Source organism: Salvia hispanica, chromosome 1 (assembly GCF_029641045.1).
Source record: "Salvia hispanica isolate PSC_SH4W2 chromosome 1, Shi_PSC_v1, whole genome shotgun sequence".
Taxonomy (NCBI): domain Eukaryota; kingdom Viridiplantae; phylum Streptophyta; class Magnoliopsida; order Lamiales; family Lamiaceae; genus Salvia; species Salvia hispanica.
The window spans coordinates 47,559,004-47,580,841 of NC_142692.1; the positions used below are offsets into that span (position 1 = coordinate 47,559,004).

Sequence of the window (21,838 nt, forward strand, 5' to 3'; positions counted from 1 at the left end):
TTCTGGGTTGGGCCTAATGATAAATGGGCCAATAATAATTTGCGAGATTACTCAAAAAAAATATTGTATATTAATAAAAAGGAATTTTGGTCTCTAAAATCCCAATGTAGGGCCAATAATAATGTCACAAATAAAATAATTTGCGAGATTACTCTAGAAAAATATTGAATATTAATAAAAAGGATTTTTGGTCTCTAAAATCCCAATGTAAAGGAATGCATATAGACAAAATTTGCTTCATATGCTAATGGTTACTCACTAGCGGATGCAATAAGAAAGAACCAAAGATCTCAGTTTGAGTCCATCGCGTCACAATCATTAAAAAAAATTTTATAGAAAGGCTTATTCCTTCTTGGCTTAGGATGTGTCATTTTATTGAAAGAGATGACCGCTGTGTAAAACTATCAAACTACATCTCGTGAGATGAGTTAATATATGAAATTTTAATAAATTATTTATAAGTTGTAATGGATACAATTCAAAGAAACCACTTATCAAAAAAATATTATAAATATATTCACTTGTATAAAAACATTTAGGAAATACATGTGATTAAGTAAAGGGACAAAAATATCCTTAGATGTGACAAATTTTACACCCAGCCTTAGATTGACAAAACAAACGAATTCACAGGCCTACAGGTGAATTAACCATTCGACCGACCACCAAATGTAAGGCAGAGCTTTGCCAGAAATCTGCAGATATGCACTTTCTTCCTTCTTCTGCACTCATCGAGCACATAAAATGTATCGTTTCCAAAGCCTCTTCCAAGCTTGTCAATCAAGTGCGGCCTTGATACGTAGAGTTGACACCTTATATGCAATTTACAGCGATTCAAAAGTACCATTTTGGTCTTACTTCCTGTTCCAATTCCGTCAATTCCCTATACTCGTACCATTTCCCTCCAGCGGCACCAACTGGTAAAGGAGGCCGCACAAAAACTTCCACGGGCTTTGGAACATGGACTGCTAACACTATCTCACCACCACTTTCACCTCCATCTGACACGGGTGATGGGCCAAATGGTTCAACAGTTATCCACCCGAGCCCGGATATAGCTACATCACAGGCAGGCCTAGGAAGGGCGACAAAGAAGATCAGAGAGAAGAAAATCTTTAGCAATCACAAAGAAACTTAGGACTAAGGTGTTATATCAAGAAGGTTAATGTTTGGCTTTAGAAGGATTCGCCTACCTCTCGACATCATGGTATTTTAACTGTAACTCACGTTTCACTTCAAGGCCCATCCAGCTGTCTGCCTTCTGTTTTTCAGTTGGAGGAGTCAAGAGGACCCCAACTTCTTTCTGCAATTCACACACAAGGTTTAGTATACCTCCACTGAAGCTAATCACTACTGAATGAAGTAGAGATCGAGATGCGCACTAATGCCTGTGACATAGAATTGCAATAGAATGACGAAAAGGGGGAAGGTGATCTTATGCAGTGTTATTGCAATCTGACCTGGTAAAATTCATCAGCTTTTTCAGTAGGTACAACATGAAGTTGAAGCGCCTTAGGTCCATAAAACGTCAAAAGGGTTTCTGGGAGAGCCTGCCATAGTAATAGTCAGTACAAAAAGATACACATTTAGGAATATGATCTACTTGCATAAGAATGTGTTATATGATCAAACACCTTAATGATGTCAATTCGGACAAGACCTCCCCAAAAGATTGAGAAGCCAACCAATCCACTTGATCTGATTTGCTCCATTAACGGGCCATCTAACATCAGAGAATTGTTCTGTTTTACACCACAAGCCAAGGGGGGAAGTAAGTTCAACAGAAGTAGTAATCTAGTCAACAACATTGAGAAAGAAACATACAGGAAACGTTTGACCCCGGAGTCGACTTTGGGGTGCAAGAACAGGAAGATCCTCTGAATGAATCACAGCAGCTAGCCTATGGTGAAGATGAACTCCAGGTGTATCATATAAGTTCTACAGCAAAAAGGGGCAGCACTTCAATAATAAAACAGTGATGCAACATCACCACTACTGACTTGAGTAGCTACCATTATTTATTTATTTTAAAAAACCCTATTTCATGTTCCCGAAATTCTGCTGTAAGATATGTACCACATTTCATAAAATGTGACTAGTGTTCAAAAACAAAATGACAATAAGAATTGAGAAAGTCTACAAGCGATCAAAGCATGGGGATTTAATTATATTGATAAAGAGGAAGGTTGTGTGAGGTCTTGAAGAAAATTGGCTTGATTGATATGATTGAGTAACTTGAGACGCACTAATTATCTGCCATAGTCATTATCATAACAAACTGTTTTAGCTGGCGCATCCAATTCATTCGGAAATTTTGGTGTATGATCATACTTTCTTGATTCTCTTGATTTTGTTTTGATACAAGCATATAGAAAATAGAAGGTGAGAATAAGATCACTGCCCGTTTGGAGACTTAGGTTGGATAGTACTTACCCCTCCATTTAGGAAGGCTTCAATTCGGATTGGACCCAAAGTAGTTCCAGGAACAGCAGATTGAATGGGTTTATATCTTCTTGCAGAAGCAGCTACTGGATCATTATACGATAACAGTTCTATGACACGAGAAACTCCAAATCAATAATTGATATTATTATAATGACAAAGCGAGGGTATCTGAACATAATTTCTATAAAAGGTCAAAATAATGTGAAAGAGGAAAGACTGAGAAAGTGAGAATTAGTTAGCAACTTGCATGGCAACCCAGAACATGAAAGGATGTGTCTAAGCATTCTTCTATTTTCTCTACACAACTCAACAGTTTTCAAATACTGAAGGATGTAGGAAAAGGAAAATCGCTGATGAATTTAGCCACACACAAGGTGAAACTGCATCACTAAGACTAACCAAGAAAAGTTGAGGTTCGTTAACATTGAAAATATGCCCGCCTAATGATAATGTTTTTGCTATGAGACTTGAGGTATGATTGATCTTCTGGGACAATATATTTTTGTGCAAAGTTTAGTAAACATATCAATCTGAGGAGAGACTGAACAAGCTCCATAATGAAACAAAGCATGCATGACTGCATAATCAAAGGTTCTCAGTACCCATACTGCCGTACACGAATTCTGTAATAAAAGAATATGTAAGGAGATCAAAACAACATAAGCTTACTTAATAATGCATTAATGAAAGCCGACTTTCCAACATTAGCTGAACCCTGTTAGATCAATGAAGTATTACATAAGCACATTCACGTGGATCTCTAAGCAGAAAATGAACATAAGGGATACATGCTGCACTTAACCTGGACAACTGAATAGACTTACCAATATGTAGACATCCCTTCCCTGTAATTATAAATCCAGTGTCAAATTGTTTATCGTATTAAGAAGCATTAAGGTGTATGAGATTCTTAATGATTATCCAAAAGGAGACATACATCTATGAACTAAGAAACAACAGAACAATCAGTCCACGAAACACAAGGTGGGTTTACCTTATCCTAAAAGCACATTTAAGTGACTGGTCAATCCCAACTGGAAGAATTATGCCTACAAATGCACATGCATACTTCAATATTATATCTATAGGGGATATGCTCAACATATTCATCCAACCAATATACCCATATTGATGATGTATGAAATCTTATTGAGAGCAGTTCAAATATTTATTGAAATAATTAAAAAACAGTGTAACTATTCAAATCCAGATTAACATTTATCAGATGTAAATTGGGCGTTCTTTTCATAACATGCAAATGCTTAACAGAAATGCATGCTAGTTAATTGGATCTATGTGATCTAAGCATTTCAAAGCATGATTTTCAGGGCAGCCAATCAAGTAAAACAAAATAAATAAATAACTAAGGCCTTGGTTGGCCACTGACCTTCTTCTCTTTCTGAATTTCTGAGATCACTCCAGCAACGCCCACCAATGACTTTGAACTTGTCAAGTGTACACTCAGTACGCTGCAGGATAGCATTTTTTTCATAACGATTAGCAGCCGGTCTATGAGGAAACTACAAGAAGGGAATCATGACATGTTGGGCATTCAAGAATAATTACTCCTCCGGAATAAATTAAACATAGCCCCTAAATCAAATTTAGCAATCAGGATGTGCCCAAGAGAAGCAGCTCATTCAGGTATTATCAATATCATTTTACAAAGCCATTGTTGCTGGCCATCACAATATTTTCCAGTTAAAACAGATCAAAGGAGAAGCATATGTTATCACTGCAGAAAGGAAAATAAGCAAAATGGCAAGCCATAGCTCGTTTATCTTTAAATAACAATCTAGCTAATGTAATACAACTCACTTCAATTTCTTCTTCATTGTTGCCTCCACAACCCAATCACCAACACAATTCAAATCAGTTCCCTTTGGAAGAAGATCGACCTAACCATCACGGACAAAAGTTCATAACTACTCTTAAAACATTCAAGTGCAATACAAACACACTCAAGGAAGCAAAAACTAGCTACAGAAGCTACCTTTGTCACGACAAGTATTATAGGATTAGCACCAACATGATCACGCACACGAGCCAAGAAGCTGCCGTTGAAGTCCACTATATCAACCTACGTACAATTACCCCCAAATTCCCCAATTAGATAGATATTTACAAACACGCAACCTAAATCTATACAAGACACCACATACACAAAACAATTACCAATTTCACAATGAGCGTTTTCTCATGTCGCAAATGCGAAAGCTTCTCCCGAAGCTCCTCCGCAGTGACAAACTGTTTCCCACCGGGATAACCTCCATTGCCACCAACTGCGGTGATCATATGCCCGTGCGACAAAAGCCGGCACCTCCCGCATATCACTGTTCGAAGCTGCCTATGTTTCTTTTTCTGTAAATGCACAATACAACACATAAACGCTCAATCAAACCATAAATTCAGGCCAAGATTTTCCCACAACGCTATAACTCACCAAATTATACGTCTCCGGCTCGATGTAACCCGGAGCATCAGGTTCGGATTTCTGCAAAGGTGCGCCGCAGCCATAACAGCTAGGGCCAATGGAGGAAGGTAATTTCGCTGCCTTATCTAAATTCTTCTTCTCCTTCTTCTTATTCTTCTTAATTTCAGCGAGAACAGCGGACGAAGCGGTTGAGGAATGGTGTGTTTGGAGGAAGAGGTCGCCTCTGGTTGGGGCGGCGGCTCCGGAGCCGTCGAGTTCGGGCACTGACAGAGGGTAATCGACGGCGTCGGTTTGGGTTGATTTGCAAATGATTAAAGGGAGTAGTGCGCGAGAGTGAAATTTGGGATGGAGGAGGAATGAGTTACGGTTTGGAATGGGGCTGGGAGTAGAGAATGAGGAGAGGGAGGAGAGGGGTTTTGTGGCCAACGCCATTGATGTATACTGTGATAAGAGTAGCGAAATGCGTTAAAGATGATAGGCGTCTCCATATTTTGAGAGTTGCTGAAATGCCATCACGCTTTTCACAAAAACGTTGTACAAACCGTTTTTCGTTTAATTGAAGAATAATAATTAACTTAAATTTTCTAAAACAATTTCTAATCAAATAATTAAGTTAGATAATGTATTGTTCAAAAATACATCTCATACGGCCAAAAACTAGCTTCAAGATATACCAGTGACAATTTATGATATGATTAATAATATTGAGAGTTTATGATAATATCAAGATTGAAAATTATTTCAAAATTAAAGATCTCGGGTTTGAGTTAGTCGTGTGCACATGGGATCCATACATTTTACTTGGGGGGTCCAAATCATGTAACACAAGAAAAATGAATATCCAAAGAAAATAATAGTAGAAGTAAAATAGACACTACAAAATAAGATCTTGAATGATCAAATGCAATACCTAAAACCAAATGATTTTGCGACCTAAATTCTAGACCAATTGTGCTAATGCTAAAATACATAAATTTAGAATACCAAATATACATAGTTAGTGATCAAATTGTTGGGGTCCCAATGAACCCCATCGGCATACATAGGTCTGTTTCTGGTCTTTAAATTTTTATTCATTTACCAATTAAAAAAAATAAAAAATCTAAGTTACTCTTAAACATAAGTATATCTTAATTATTGGAGTAGCTACTTTCCTATTTTGCTTGGTTTATGGAGTATTATTAAACAATTATTTTAAATTAAGCCACATTATGCAAAATTTGAGGAGAATTAGTCACTGAGATAACTAGTTTCAGTTTTTATTGTTAAATGTGAGCCATCTTTAATTTCAACGCAAATAAATAATAAGATAAAAGAAATAATTTTCGAAAAAGGGAATTGGCGAAGATGACTGCGCCAAGGCCGATAGGGAAAGCCATGACGTGACGATATGTGGACGAGTGCCTGAAACGGTTGGAAAGAAGCAATACACCGGCAACAATTTGCCTCTAATTTAGGCTTGTTGGCAGCTGCTCAGTTGAGATAACTGGATAAGAGAGGTTGTGATAGGATTAGAGAGATGCATGAAGAGATTAATTCGGGCATCGCCTTCACGGTGGTAAGCTGTTCCATGATGCACCACGAAGAGAAAAGAAAAGAAAAAATATTTATTTTAATAAAATGAAATTGTTTTGCAGAAATACAAACTATGTTGTTTAAATGGCTAGACACTTTGCCCATCCAATCCTTTTTCCAGTTAGTACATCAAACATGATCTCCAGATAATGAATTGTTTCATTTGATTTTACTTTTCCACCACATCAAAGAGTTTACATGATTTCACTAAAATTGTTTTCCAGATACAACAAACTTCAAAGCATTCAGCTCTTTGATTTACTTTTTCCTCCACTTCAAGAGTTGATGAGCAACCTGTAATAAACAAATGAGGTGTATAGTTTATAACCACTAAAAATCCAAAATTTGCCAAACAAAGAACTTTATGTCACTGCAGAAAATGCCAATTGTTTGTTTGCTTGTTTCCTTTTCCCAGGATAAAGAATCAGATTCTGAAATCAATTTGTGAGCAAGTTACATTAAAAAAGAGTCCAATGTTTCAACAAAATCTAGGAATTAAAAGAGTCACAGTGGTGAAACATGTAACTTTGTATCACAGGGACAACCCATAAAAAATCTAAGAATTGAGTACAGATTGTAGTGATTTAGAATACTGACTTATTGAGCATTACAATTATACAAATGCTGACTGATCTCAAATGCAACAGAAGTGAAATTGGAGTACCTATCAACAACAGCAATGCCCTATCGCAACACTACGTCAAACTGCTAACTAAAGAAACCTCAAACCTGTCACTCTCCTATGATGCTTCACCTCATCCCTAAACGGCAGTACACTTAAACAAACTTACTAATTATTAATAACACTTTAGGTGTTATAAGAACTAAATTTGTCTCGCAAAAAAAGAAGTGAAGAATACAATAGATAGAACTTGCATAGAAGATATAGACTAACATATAATACAAGAACGAACCGATATTAGTCAATTGAAGCACCAACTGATGATTTACCTCAACCCCAAATTAAACTTAGAAGCACACAGAATCCGATCACCAAGAATAGGAGCTTCAAGTTGGAATCCACTTGCTGTTCCTGGTTTTGATGATGAGGGAATCCATGAGCATGTGCACCATGGAATGGATTATGATACCCGTACGGGAAACCATGGCCTGCTCCATACATGTTGGGATTCGGGAATCCATTCACTTGAATGTTAAACATTGACGGGAATATTCCCCCAAGTGCTGCAGATAATGTGAAGCCTCCAAACCTAGCACTCACAGGCGAAAAACCACCAAAGGGGCCAAAGCCTCCCATAAATCCATATCCTTGGTGAGCAAACGCATTGGCATTAGCATTGGCATGTGGATCAGGTTGAGGAGCTGTTTCGGGCCTTTGACCAGTGGGGCGATGTGGAATCTCCATTCCGGGAATTGACTTAGAGCGAGGGTCGGTAGAATTCTTTCCACGGCCGTATAGGGGAACCAGCTTCTCCTCTTCAATGAGAGCCTTACAAACAGGGCACTCGTGCGAATGCGAGTGGATGTGAATCCATTTGTAGAGACAAGGCCAGCAGAAGAGATGACCACAGAGAGTAACTATAGGGTCTTGAGCCAAATCGAAGCAAATATTACACTCAAAATCTCCAGCATCAGTGTTGTTATTGCTACTGCTTGCAAACGAAGGGCTTGGGGGTTGTCTATTCATCGATTCCCCAAACCCACCCTCCATTTTTTGACCCAAACTGCCAATCAAAATACCAACATATAATTATAACCCTACAATCACATAGCTTGAAAATTACATTTACTACTGTAAATCCCATGGATAAATAGAGAAGATTAAAAGGTAAATTCAGTGAGCAAATCAAAGCTAAAACATACCAAAACGCAAATTCTAAATCAGATTTCACAAATTCGTGATTCTAAGTTTCAATAATTTTACACGATTACTGGGGCTTGAAATCTAAAACCCCCAATATGGATGAAATTTGTAATGGTAAAACTTAGCAGATCAAGCACAAGCAAATCACAGAGAGGGTGAGGGAGAGAGAGATAGAAACCTTAATCGAGGAGGAGAGAGTCCCACGCTGACGGATTCAATAGAAGATGTCCGAATAGAATCGAAAATCTTGTTTTGGGGGAAAAGGAATACAGGTGAAATTGCAGGAACCAAGTGGCGAGATCCTATTGGATGGAGCCGCGGAATTGACTTTTTTGAGTTGGAGTTTTGATTTGACTGACGTTGTAAGTCCATCTTTTGTGCTCAGAGCATCTCCAATAGCGCAAAATCGGCGAGATAATAGGCGAGCGCACGCCGATTTGCGAGTGCTCGCCGATACGCTGGCCGCTATTGTGACGTGCCGATCGGCGAGCGATCGACCAACACTATTTTTTAATTTTTTTAATGCAATTTTTTTTATTTATTGCATTTTTTAATGTATTTTTTTATAAATTTTTTTATTGCATTTTTAATGTATTTTTTTATGAATTTTTTTAATTATGTAATTTTTAAATAGGCACACAGAATACGGGCTCGGCCCAATACAAAATTAAGACCTAAAACAGAAACATGTCATAGTGTCGGGTTCAAGGCATACTAACATTTTTTAACTATAACGGATTCAAGACATACTAACATTTTTTAATGTATTTTTTTAATAAATTAATGAGGAGTAGAGTGGGGTGGTGGCTCGTGTGTGGAAGCCCGGATTTTTTTTTATTATGTAATTTTTTGATTTTTAGTTAATGTATTTTTTTTATTTAAATAAAATTAACGAATTTTTCCCGTATATGTGTCGTAAAATTTAATTCCGTATTTTGTGTTTAATTCCGTAAATGTAGTTGTTTTTGAATTATTTTTATTGCGACTAGCCTGTGGCTGGCATTAGGCTAGCCTATTTGGGTAAAATGATGATGTGACAGGTGGAATTTTAGTGCTGATGACGTGGCAGGGAGAGGGAGTGGCTAGCCTGTGGCTGACCTAAAGCCATTGGAGATGCTCTTAGGCCAGCATAGGCTAGCCACTCTCTCTGCCACGTCATCAGCACTAAAATTCCACATGTCACATCATCATTTTAAGCAAATAGGCTAGCCTAAGGCTAGCTGCAACAAAAATAATTCAATTTACGAAATTAAATTTATGACAAATTGCGGAAATAAATTTACGAGACATATACGAGAAAATTCACAAATTTCATTTAAATAAAAAAAAGGTACATTGATTGAAAAAAATTTACATAATAAAAAAAAATCGGGCTTCCACACACGAGCCCCGCCTCTCTCTACTCCTCGTCGCCGTCGCCGCCGCCACCCGGGACCTCCACATCTGAGCCCGCGTCTGAGTCCCCCAACAGTGCCCTCGCGGCATCCAAATCGACCTGTATGCTCTCGAGCATCGAGTGAAGAAACCTCTTCTCCGTGGGTTCAGTTGCGGCCTTCCAATCTTGGAAGACCGTGTACATCAGCTCCCGCGTTTTTTGACACGAGAAGAAGGTAAGCGCGGGGTGGGGGGGTTGCCGACTGGACCTCCTGGGGCGATAGGGGGGAGGATCCCCTCGCTTCCCGTTGCGCCCGCTTTTGGCCAACCGGGCGAGTGCGGCGAGCAAACGATGGAGGGGACGGAAACTCCTCAGCATCCGGGGGAGGTCGTGGGAACCGCCGCTGCTACCGCTGTAATCGCCGGAATAGTTCAGCTTCTGCTTCATCGGCCACCCAGCTGCGACCCCCGCCTGGAACTTCTCGGAGTCCTTCAGCACCATATAGCAGTTCCAGTAGGTGAACTCCTTATAAAACCCCGGCTTGGGGAACGGACTCTCCGCTATCCTCCGACAGTCCTCCTTAGTCTGCCCACTAGTCTGCATGCGGAGGGCGTTGGCGTACAAGCCCGAAAATCGGCCAACCGCGGCCCTGATGCATTCCCACGCCTTCCGGCACTCCTCCCCGGTGAAGTCCTTTCCATGCGGGCAGTTCCTCTTGTAGGCTGCTCTAATCTTAGCCCACATATTGACGATCCTCTAGTTGTTCGCAACCGAACAACCAGAGGATCGTCGCAAACCGACAACCATGCCTTGGATAGGGCGACGTTCTCATCGTCCGTCCACTTCCTTCGTGTGGTGGTGTCGTCAACAGCCGGCTGCGATGACTCCCCGACCACCTTGCTCTTCCCCTTGTTCTTCTTCTTCTTCTTCTTCTTCGGCGCGGCCCGACCCCGCTCTGCTCCCCCCGTTGGAACGGGAGTGTCCGCCTCCTCGACATCGATCCCCAACTCCTGCAATGAGAAACGGTCATCCCCAGTGAACTGCGTCTCCACAGGGGTCGATGTGTGAGACGAAGCCGTCAAAAAGTCAAAAGTGGGACGATAGACCGTGTCCCCCCGGCGACCCCTGCATAACGGGTTGCACCCCCCCTGCCATACCGGCACCATCCCCATCATCTGCGGCGTACCTCCCCACCCCGGCATTCCCTGCCCGCCGCTGGCCTGCCCCCCGCCCGGCATCGCCTGCCCGCCCGCCATCATTCCCATCAACTGCTGCCAAGGGTACATGTTGTACTGCCCGCCAATCTGCCCCCATCCAGACCCCACGGGTACTGTGGGAGTCTGAGACCCGCTCGTCGCCGGAGTAAACTGGTTGTTGTTGTCCATCTCTCGATGTTGCTCTTGTACAGAAATTTAGATAGAGAGAAAACTCGTTAAAACAAGTGGTGCAAATGAAAATGACGTGAAAATCGCGAATATATAGTGTTTCAAAAATTTAAAAAATAATAATAAAAAATTGCGCTGGTCGATCGCTAGCCTGTAATGGCGGCCAGCGCCTTCAAATCGGCATGCGCTCGCCTAATGCTAGCCGATTCGCCGCTCGCCGATCGCAGTAGTTCGGCTAGCCGACCGGCTAGCGCCACGAATCGGCTAGCCGGTGGGCTAGCCGCTATTGGAGATGCTCTTATATAGGTATTCCTCTCTAGAGTCCTATTCTGTTTTGGAATAAGTTTTAAGAAAAATAAAAATAAGGGAGTTGAATAAGTCGATGAAATATGAATTTTATTTATATACTATTATATTAGTGTTAAAATAAAATGTGAATTGAATAAGACAGTAGAATATAAGGCTAGTTATTATTTATAAAGTAAAATAGAACTCTATTATGGGATGGATGAAAATAGTAAAATAAGACTTTTATTGTCGAACGAAGGGATAATATTTTATCAATTAATGAAAATTCAGTTATATTTAAGTGCATGTTTGATAGACATGTTAAATTAACACAAGATAATTAATTAAGATGAGTTTTAAGATAAAGATATGATATTTCACTTTTTTTGTTGTTAAATAATTCAACTTTTTAAATAAATTCTCTTTGGGCCTTAACAGGCCGAGATGGACTTTGATGGCCTAAAAATGACCTTGTTTTATGTACCAAACAACCAAATAACTCATATATATTGACCTTATCTAGGTTACCTAAGGGCATCCGCAGTCGTCCGCCACTGCAGCATCGCGGATGATAGGTTAACCATCGTCCGCGCCCGATACATCGTCCCCGGACGATGCGCGGAGGATACCCCATCGTCTGTCGCATCGTCCGCCACTGTGGACGACGGGGATGATGGGTCGGACGATGCGACGCGTTTCCGTTTTTTTTTTAATTTTATTCAATTTTCAAAACCTATATATACCTCTCATTTTCACTTCATTTTTCACTTTCTTCACTCTCAAATTCACACTACATTTTCTACATTTCAAGCAAAATGGATTCCGGAGATTACCCAAATCTGAATAGTCCGATGTTCGGTGGTGCACGATGGCCGGGTACAGAACCCGATGAATACCGGCCATTCGAAACCAACACCGAGTACGATCACGACTTCAGCACCGACTCGTACGGGCTGTCCGACATGGAGCCTTCTCCCCACCGCCCTCCGCCGCCGCCGCCGCCACGTCGGGCTCCGCCACCAAGAAGAAGCGGAACAAGGCACGAGCCAGAAGTTGCCTTCAACGGAGGTGTGTGAAGAGTTCACCCCGGGAAGGACGAACTACTCCGACCCCGAATCCATCGTCTTGACGAGATGTTGGATTGATGTTTCGGAGGATCCGGTGTTCGCCAACAACCAGAAGGTGACTGCGTATTGGGAGCGCATCGCCGAGAAATACAACGCGGCCAAGCCGGCGTACGCCTACAAGCGCCACAGGGAGCAGCTCCGCAAGCACTGGGATCAAATAAAGAAGCAGGTAAATTTGTTCGCGGGGGAGTACGAGAAGTGCGAGAGAGAGCAGAGCAGTGGCGAGAGTCTCTCGGATGTGCGGGACAAAGCGGTGCAGTCGTACATGTCATTGTACGGCGATTTCAAGCACTACCAGTCCTGGCCGCTCTTGAGGGATAAGCAGAAGTTCGTTGGTGGTGTGATTCCTCCATCGACGGCGGCGAGGAAGAGGGCGTCGAAGCGCACCTTCGCTGATTATACAAGCAGCGAGAGCGGCGCGTCTCCAATGGACCTCAACAATCCGATGTTCGACGATGAGAATTCCGACACACCGATGTCCTCCCGACGTCCCCCTGGCATCAAGGCTGCCAAGGGCAAGGGCAAGGGCAAGGCAACCACATCCGCCGCGGCGCCGTCTGACCAGCCCCCGAGCGCGACCCCGAGCGAGACTTCGGCTGCGTCACATGCCTATACGGATTTGGTGGCCTCCTCCGACTACAGGACGTTGTTGGACGCGCACAACGCTCTGATGCAGGCGACCAACCCGGTTCAAAGAGAAGGCATCCAGCGGATGATAGATGGCCTTAGCCGGAGGTTGGGACTACTCTGGACGAGCCGATGGGGCGTTTTTTTTAATTTCTTAGTTTGTAACTTTTTTTTTAATTTCTTATTTTGTAACTTTTTTTTTAATTAAGTAAATGTAGGATTTGCCTTAATTGTGTTGTTTTTATATTTTTATTTTGCTTGATAAATTTGCATAAATTATATAAATACAAAATAGAAGTAATATGCTTAGGGCGGGCTATAGTCCGCCCCACTGCAGGTGGAATGGGAGGAAGATAAAATGTTGACGTGGCGGTGCATAGGACGTTGCTTAGGGCGTCCCACTGTGAATGTTCTAACAAGCACTAAGAAGTGGTGATGATCAAAGGTGGAGTTACTGTTATCCCATAAGTGTGAAATTTTTGGTGGGACGGAGGGAGTACTGTAGGGATTTGGGGGCGATGACGGTGCCGGTGATTTATGTGAAGAACGAGAATTCGAAGGGTGAGGTGGCAAAGGTTGAACTTGAATGTGATGTTTGAGGATTGTGAAAAGCAAAATTTCATGGAGACGGAAAGAGGTTACAAAAGACTAAGTAGGTTGTTGATTTTGTAATTCTGTTTTTCATCTCACTTTGTTGCTCAACCTATGAAATGTTGTGTTTATACTTTACTCCGAGTCCGAGTTGCATTTTTCATCTTGAAATAAGTTACTCAGATAATATTATCATGTACGTACATAGACAAAAAGAAGCATTACTACAAATAAGTATCATTACACAAGTACTATTATCGTATAGTACTTATTAAGTGTCATTGTATATGTAATGAAACAGTTTTTCATCTATAAAGAGATAGTATAGCAATGAAACATCTCATTTCTGAAAAGAAAAAAAATATGCACATTTTTTAATTGCTGTTAATGCTGTATATGGTTACTGAATATGTATAACTAAAGTGAAGAGCATGTGCAATGGGATCCGCGCGCAAATCTCCCGATCCTATTAAAACTCAAATAATTACCGTGTAGTTTAGACAAAATTGGATATGAAAAACAAAGGAAGTTGAATTTCAATGTTAACAAACTATACAATTCTATTCATTCTTGATTAATGAGAATGGTTTATCTAAATTGTTGTTATGGGCTGTGAGGCATACTTATCTAACATAATTTGGCTCCTACAAGTACAATCTGGTTTCGTGTTAGTGTTTGTTAGTTATTTTTATACTACCAAACTAGTAAATGCTAGTAGTACAATTGCCAAAAAAAACTTATTTACATCTAAACATTTGCTGATCCAGAACAGGAGAAATAAGGAGACGGAATTGAATTTTTTGACATATTTATAACTAGGAGTCCGCATAGGCTAAATTCTGTCTGCATATACAAAATTTCAAAACAGAAGTAGCACAACAAGGTAAACACATAAAATTACAAATCCGGTCTCATTCTAGTATCTGATCTTATTTTATAATGATAATTCGAAACGTAAAGTAACATACTGTCATTAATCGTACGGAATCTGAATGTATGCAGCATCACACACGAATGGAACGTCGGAGTACATCCCGGCAAGGGCACACCTTATGCACTCCAACACTGTGAACAAATACGCAAATGCCATAGCAGTCCAGAAATGCATTCCAACTTTGCCCCAGTAGACAGCAAGCGGCATCCATCGACTCACAGTTCCAATGACCTGCAAGGCAATCTCCAGCAACATGCCCATAACCACATGGAATCTAAAGAAATGGGGCCACTCCTTTCGTCTCACAACTCCAAGGTAAGCAACAAAGAAGTATGCCATCAGAAACCAGCTCGGTAATCTCCCTAATGCTCCCAAGAAAGGATATGTTAGAAACTCAAAGTCCTCTAGAAAAGGATGTAAATGATACGCTGTTTCAGCATACATCCATGTCTCGTGAAGGGGCATCAGATAAGGGAGGCAGGCCAAAGTTCTCCACCACCATTTCGGCTTCTCTGTCATAGCAGGATATCGGTAACTGGAAGGCACATCTTTGGATGCTTTTGGAGCCAACGATTGCCGTTGCCTTTTAGGAAAACTGGGAATGGTATGAAACAAACTCCCTTTTTCTCCATGTAAGAGTGGTGATGATGTAGCAGAAAGATGCAAGTGCTGGATGCCTGCCAAGATACTATGGATATTAATTTCACAAAGAAAACAAAGGCACTCACCTTAAGATGACTGACACACTTTACTTACCATTTTGAAGTCTCCCTGAACAGTTTTTCTAAAAATACAAATTGGTGGACTAAGAGAGCTACAATTGCCACAAGACACTGATCAAATATGCTAAGCAGTTACAATAGCCCACATGTAAAGTACTTTCCAGATACATTAGATAATTAAAACAAATAAACAATATATCGACACTGAATGTACATAGGCATATTAAATCAGAAAACAAGATTAATTGCAACTACTTGTTCTAACCCAATAAGCTTTGCAGGCAGTAGACATGTATGTGAATCAGATAAAACCTGGACCGGTACATTCTAACTGATAACAATATTAGAGTTTCCACATGTCGCTATATTGCCATCCTGCTACCATTGTAGTCTATTAAAAGATCTCAGACACAAAATCATATGATAGCAGCAACACTAATAAATTCAATCATATAATGTAGTAAGGAAGTGCCTCTACATTCTGTTCTTACTACCATAGTAGCCACTCAAAAATAAAGTATTAACATCAGATGACACCCACATAGTAAAATTCCAAGTTCCTAACAGATAACAATCTTGGTAGCAGCCAATCAACCATTCGCAGCCAAATACTACTACCACAATACACTATACAAAAACACGACACATTGACAAAAGAATAGAAAACTTCAGAAGATAGGCCAACAGTAATTTGTTGATACATTAAGTCAGTGAGAGTACAGTTTCACGTTGCCAACATGAGAAACTCGCGTTTTCCCAACCACATCACACGTCAAGTCTATGCTACCATTGCAGAATTTTGTTGCATTGGGGACGTTTACTATTCAAGATTAATGTAGTATGTTATCCTTACCACAAGGATTTCTTCAATCCTCCACATTTCAAGAGGATATAAATCAAGCAGATTAGCTCAAAATTATAGGAATTGTTTTAATCCATCCAAGTAAACAATGGATTGCCCTATGTTATCTATAAAAGTAAACACCCCCTTTCTGTTTACACATACAAAAAGAGTAGTACTCCTATCAGCTGTACATATATAAGGTAAAATGTGAATTGTGAAGCATCTTAAACAGAGTGACAACATAACAACAAACCATTTAAAAAATAAAATACGATGCAATCTTCAAACTCACTTTAATCAAATTGAACATACCTAAAGGTTTAATTTCTGGAAGAGAGCCTCTACAATTGAAAGACACAATTTTTCTGTGTGAAATTCTCGAATTACATGTTCTGAAATGGCATTGATCGAGTAGACTGGAAACCCCTGAATTCAGACTGAGACTCATATTCCAGCTTCAAAACATCCACCCTAATTCAACAGATAACAGTTAAATCAGACAATAATGTGTGTATCAGAAGCCGAATTTCGGAAAATCAAACCGGATAAACGAAAAAGGTTAAAATAAATAGTGGATAAGATAATAAAAATCACCATTATTACAACCTTTTAAAGGTGAGAAGGCGGCGGATTTCGCCGTTAGGGGCTGACGTGATGAGGGATTCTATTTAGCTATTCTTGTTTAAGAATTTCATTTTCTTTTTGTCTATTTTTCATTATGTAGGAGTAGTACTAATATTTTAACATGTTATTTTTCTACTTCATTATTTTCATTTTCACTCATGCATTTTAAATACTACCTACATATTCATCCGATTTGCTTTTCTATGTAATTATTTGTGAACTAATAAATTGTTTCTGTGGCGATAATAATTCAACTGAAGAATTGTAAGAAAAAAAATGTAATCACGTTAATCTACTCTAATTTCATCATATATAACTTAGTAGATAAACAAAAATTATACTCATATGCATAAATTTTCAATTATTCTTATTTGCAAATTTCCAATCCTAACCGTTATCACTTTCCTAAAAGATTTTGTATTGTTTTAAATATAGTTGAGGTATCTATTGGTGGAAAAAAAAGCAAAAACTATTGGCATATCGTCTGTCCAGCTCCCTCCAGGAATCTGTTTTGTTTTCTTTCACCCTCCCAAAAAGCTTAAGAAAGATCGCAAGATCGCACGTACTCTGGTTCTTCCCCTTTAGCACGCAACTCTTCTGACCTTGCCAAAACTTTCTTCTTCAAACAAACAAACATACAATAGCAACCAATTAACTCGAGATAATAAGCTAAAAGATTTATAATGTCAATAAAAATCATTGAAAAAGCCGTAGCTTAATAAAACAGTAAACTATAACTCCTACTTGAACTACCTAGAAGAGGTTGAGGTTCTTGAATATACAAACATATTGCTTAATAAAGTTTATATAAGTGCTTTCATGTTCAGTCCTCTACCATAAGTGTTGTCATTTCTATATGCAATGAAGGACTTCATAAACTAAAATTCACTGGTAATTCTTGCTTACCCTCCCAAAAGGCTCGACAAAGATCACATTTCTTTCCCATTAGCACGCAATTCTTCAGCCCTTACCAAAACTCTCTCTCTCCAACAAACAAACATAACATAAGCACAATAGCAAGCAGTTAACAAGAGATAATAAGCAGTGGCGGACGCAGGATTTTGACGTTGGGGGGTCCAATCTCCTATTAACACATAGAGTATTTTTTTATGTTGATGTAACTGAAAGTTGTGACATTATTAAGATGCGAGGGAGGTGAATAATGAGATAATTAAGTTGAATAATGATATATATATAAGCTGATTTTTTATTTTATTTTTGCATAATATTAGTTGTAGAAAAATAAAAAATTATCATAGAAAATAGCTAAAAGAAAATTTGAAATTGTCAATTATTCCAATAAAAGAATTTTGTGTGTAATGGCAGTAAGAAATATAAAAAATATCATAAAAATACTACTAGTAAAAATACAATTTAAAATATTAAAATGCCAACCAAGCTTGAAGAGAATCGAACCCTGCTTTTAAAGATTCTAGACTTGGATGTTTACCGCTTGTGCTAGCAAGTGAATGCTTAAATATTATGCATAGTAAAATATATATTATTGAAATTGTTGGGGGTTCCATGGATCCTCCAGACCCCTTCTTACGTCCGCCACTGATAATAAGCTAACATATATCAACTGTTGAAATTCATTTAAATTGATTTGAACATAAACTCCACAGCTGAAATTTCATTTTAGTTCAACAAAGCTAAGAATTAATATATTCAAATCAATTTCATTGGAGTTTAACAGACTCGTTCGTCCACTCTCCATCCCTCAAAACTTGGATCATCCAAATCAACATGATGATCATCATCTTCTCCATCGTTCTCAAATTCATAATCATGATTCAAGTAGTCAGCAACACTCAGAAACTAATACTCATGATTAAGTGCTCAACAACACTGAGCAGCCCTTTTAGAACTAAATTGGTAAGTGTCATAAACGAACACTGTAATGTTAGAAGTGCCATCAACATTATTCACATTTACTATAAAGCAAAATTAGAACTAACACCAGAAAAGTCAAATCCCCCCTTAGAGAATACAATCAGTGAGCTCATTCACAACTGATGATAAACAAAATCAAATTCAAAGACCTAAATCTATCAGAAAACAAATCATCAAACATTCTAAATTGCAAAAGTAAATTAATCAATCAAATATGAATTTCTATAGATTGGAACAAACATGTATTAACAGGAAATTTAAAAATTGTAAGCAAATGGAATTCAGAGATAAATCAATAAATTAAAAGAGGACAACGGAAGGCGAAATAAAAATATCGGTTTATATTTCCAAGGAGGATCAAAACCATAGCATATAAAACTTCTTCCATTTCCTCCATCCCAACGTCATCACAAAGATTATAGCAGTTAAATGACTAAAAAACTAATATGTCGAAAATCATGCACGAGCTAATGCATCTTCATTACAAGGCATGACTGTCAATTTTTGAAGAGTTGTTGCATTATTAATCACATACAAAGCCAATTCTCGTTCCCATGAAGAACTCAAATATCCCGTGATTTCCAAATACTTTAGAGACAATTCACATCCAGGTAGATCGTGTGTTTCTATCTCCAACGCTTTATGATCCAAAATATGCTGAAACTGCAACACAAATCATAAAATTCATCAAACGATGTAATGACCGCATCCAAATTAAAAATCGCAACTACGTACCTTTATGACAAGTTTTTCTAATGAACCACATGATTCAACCAAACCACACAAATAGCGGGAAAAAGGCCACTGATCACCAATATAATTAATATCAATAACCAACTCTAGATGTTTTATATTATTCACAAGATCAATCCAGCACGACTGAATATCCAACTGCAAATCAAAATGTCATGCATTAGTATTAAAGAAGAAAAATATGTTAGTATTCAATATATATTTTATACATACGGAAAAAGAAATTAAAGATACGTTATTACTACCTGAGAAGTTATAAAAAAATATGAAGTTGAGAGGCGCATTAGTCGGAGTTGGTCACGTATACCAGATGATATCCCAGAAAGTAGCTCGGCAAGCATGACTTTATTATCACTTTCTTGAAAATCAAGTTTGGTAAGCTTTCGGAATGTTACTAAGTTGGACGGTACATTCCCAATGCAACAAATGGATCATCAAAGAAACAAGGTTTATTGCATCGCATATCCCAATGGATTCAAGTGGAGTAATGTTTGATAACTTCAAAGACTTCGATTTTGAGTGGCCAACAATTGAGACATTTCTCAACTCCCTAGGTGATTCTATTTGTAAACATTGAAGAGAAGGGCAATTGGAGACCAAATATTCAGAGTCTTGATCCATCATTCTAATGCCACATAAATACAAATCTTGAAGGCAGTCAAGACCATTCGTATTTGGAAGTCTAAGAAACGGATCCTTATGGAGATGTTGATGGAGACCGACTAAATGAATCGACTCAGCTTTCTTTGTTATGGCAAACTCAAAACATCTCTCAAAATAGCCGCCTTTGTCACCATACATGTCCTTCGACCAAAATACTTTCCATGATCTATAAAAATTTGACATCAAGACACGATCCAACATACTCTCTTCCAAACCACACATATCCACTCTAAACATTTTTATTCGAGTGGCTCTATTTGAATTCACGACACCATCGATCATACTTAGGTAATTTGAAAATTTTGACAAACTAGTAAACATATTTCTAAGATTAAGTTTTGGAAAATTGAGACAATTGGCATAGTAATGGACATGTCATCATCTTTTTGAAAGTATGCTAGTCGAAGTAGCTTCTTGGACGTTCAACAAAGAGATTATAGATATCAGAATATCACACGGCAAGTTGCTAATTCTATCTTCATGCACAATCTACAATATTTCAGATATTATAATTACTCTACACAATAAAAAAATTTGAAAAAGAGACTAGGCAAATGTAAAAATCTTCATGGAAAAACATACCTTGTGCACACTTGGTCGACTACGTTTCGTCATAGGTGAAAACCCTGAAGAGAAAAAACGCCGATGGAAAGGCGAAAATCCCAAAGAGAGAGTATATTATTGGATCACATTCTAGATCCCTGTATGTATTTAGTCAAGATTAAGTACTATGTATGAATAAAATTATTGGAAAAAAACGGATGAATTATAATTCGAGAAATAATTTTTTGACATCTCTATACTATAGTAATAATTTTATGTAATTAATTTATTTTTAAATCTTTTGGATAGAGATAACTCATTGACAATAACAACCAATCTTTAAAACAAACAGTCAACAAATTTAAAATATTAATTACATTACATATCTTTTTTTAATTAATTCAAAACAATGATAACATAATAATATATCAATCTACTAAATTTTGGAAATAAAAGATCATATAAGAAATTGTAGGTTGGCAGCGTTTTGTTAAGCTAGATTTTAGGAATATTTTCCTCATATATTTATGTATTTATAATTTATATAGTAATTAATTAATTTTCTTGATAATAGATGAGTTGGGATGTTCATTATTTTTTGTGGAATGTGAGTATTATTGTGGATATTCGCGTGGGAACTTTTTGCCGAATATATACCAATACTCATAATCTGATAACAGTATTAAATATTACATCATCTTAAGACAAACAGTACATGGAATATATAGGGAAAAAGTAATTGCAAGATAACGTTAAAATGAAAAATTTTAGAAAAAATTTCCCAAGGAGGTTTGGCCTAAATTCTTGTACCTAATTAATGTATGGGTGACAAGAACTGTTCAGCTATGCAAGATGAACCACATCTATTCTTTACCTAATCAGAACAATTTTCGTTAAGAATTTTGTTTTCAATGTGTTTTTTATTTATATTTTTTTTCTGGAAAGAAAGCGTTCATTATAATTTATAATGCCTGATGTAGGTATATAGTTGCTTCTATCATACATTCTTTCTCTCTAATTAAGTCTATTTTCCTCGTATATATTTCTTTTCTTAATTTCATTATAGAGACACATTACTAATTTACTACTACTATTTATTCTAGTTAATTAGAAGTTTCCAGGAAATTTCTCAATAGGGCCCACTGGATATTCATACAAAATTTCCAGTATATTTCCTTGACATAAAATGA

At 38.2% G+C, this 21,838-nt stretch overlaps 3 protein-coding genes across 3 annotated transcripts; all 3 read right to left on the minus strand.

Annotated features, from left to right (window-relative positions):
- Positions 1-491: 491 nt before the first annotated feature.
- Positions 492-5,326, minus strand: NOA1 (P-loop containing nucleoside triphosphate hydrolases superfamily protein). The gene is made up of 13 exons (XM_048081691.2): positions 4,889-5,326; positions 4,621-4,806; positions 4,439-4,525; positions 4,264-4,343; positions 3,833-3,914; positions 3,270-3,290; positions 3,115-3,160; positions 2,434-2,552; positions 1,825-1,938; positions 1,635-1,742; positions 1,461-1,550; positions 1,194-1,303; positions 492-1,075 (listed from the first exon to the last, which is right to left on the minus strand). Exons 1-13 carry the CDS (start codon positions 5,309-5,311, stop codon positions 835-837), a joined length of 1,707 nt encoding a protein of 568 aa, XP_047937648.2. The 5' UTR covers positions 5,312-5,326; the 3' UTR covers positions 492-834.
- Positions 5,327-6,465: 1,139 nt separating this feature from the next.
- Positions 6,466-8,613, minus strand: LOC125185331 (uncharacterized). The gene is made up of 3 exons (XM_048081854.2): positions 8,458-8,613; positions 7,406-8,139; positions 6,466-6,748 (listed from the first exon to the last, which is right to left on the minus strand). The coding sequence occupies exon 2, from the start codon at positions 8,124-8,126 to the stop codon at positions 7,407-7,409; it is 720 nt and encodes a 239-aa protein (XP_047937811.1). The 5' UTR covers positions 8,127-8,139; positions 8,458-8,613; the 3' UTR covers positions 6,466-6,748; position 7,406.
- Positions 8,614-14,450: 5,837 nt separating this feature from the next.
- LOC125185497 (protein TIC 20-I, chloroplastic-like) lies at positions 14,451-16,883 on the minus strand. The gene is made up of 3 exons (XM_048082027.2): positions 16,779-16,883; positions 16,485-16,643; positions 14,451-15,283 (listed from the first exon to the last, which is right to left on the minus strand). Exons 2-3 carry the CDS (start codon positions 16,618-16,620, stop codon positions 14,646-14,648), a joined length of 774 nt encoding a protein of 257 aa, XP_047937984.2. The 5' UTR covers positions 16,621-16,643; positions 16,779-16,883; the 3' UTR covers positions 14,451-14,645.
- Positions 16,884-21,838: the final 4,955 nt, after the last annotated feature.

Excerpts from the sequence above, each read along its gene's own strand:
- NOA1 (XM_048081691.2), bottom strand. The coding sequence starts at position 5,311 with ATGGCGTTGGCCACAAAACCCCTCTCCTCCCTCTCCTCATTCTCTACT. Across the intron at positions 4,807-4,888 it reads AGCCGGAGACGTATAATTTG|AAAAAGAAACATAGGCAGCT; the intron begins GTGAGTTATAGC and ends GTGCATTTACAG. Across the intron at positions 1,304-1,460 it reads AAGCTGATGAATTTTACCAG|AAAGAAGTTGGGGTCCTCTT; the intron begins GTCAGATTGCAA and ends TGTGAATTGCAG.
- LOC125185331 (XM_048081854.2), bottom strand. The coding sequence starts at position 8,126 with ATGGAGGGTGGGTTTGGGGAATCGATGAATAGACAACCCCCAAGCCCT.
- LOC125185497 (XM_048082027.2), bottom strand. The coding sequence starts at position 16,620 with ATGAGTCTCAGTCTGAATTCAGGGGTTTCCAGTCTACTCGATCAATGC. Across the intron at positions 15,284-16,484 it reads TCCAGAAATTAAACCTTTAG|GCATCCAGCACTTGCATCTT; the intron begins GTATGTTCAATT and ends GTATCTTGGCAG.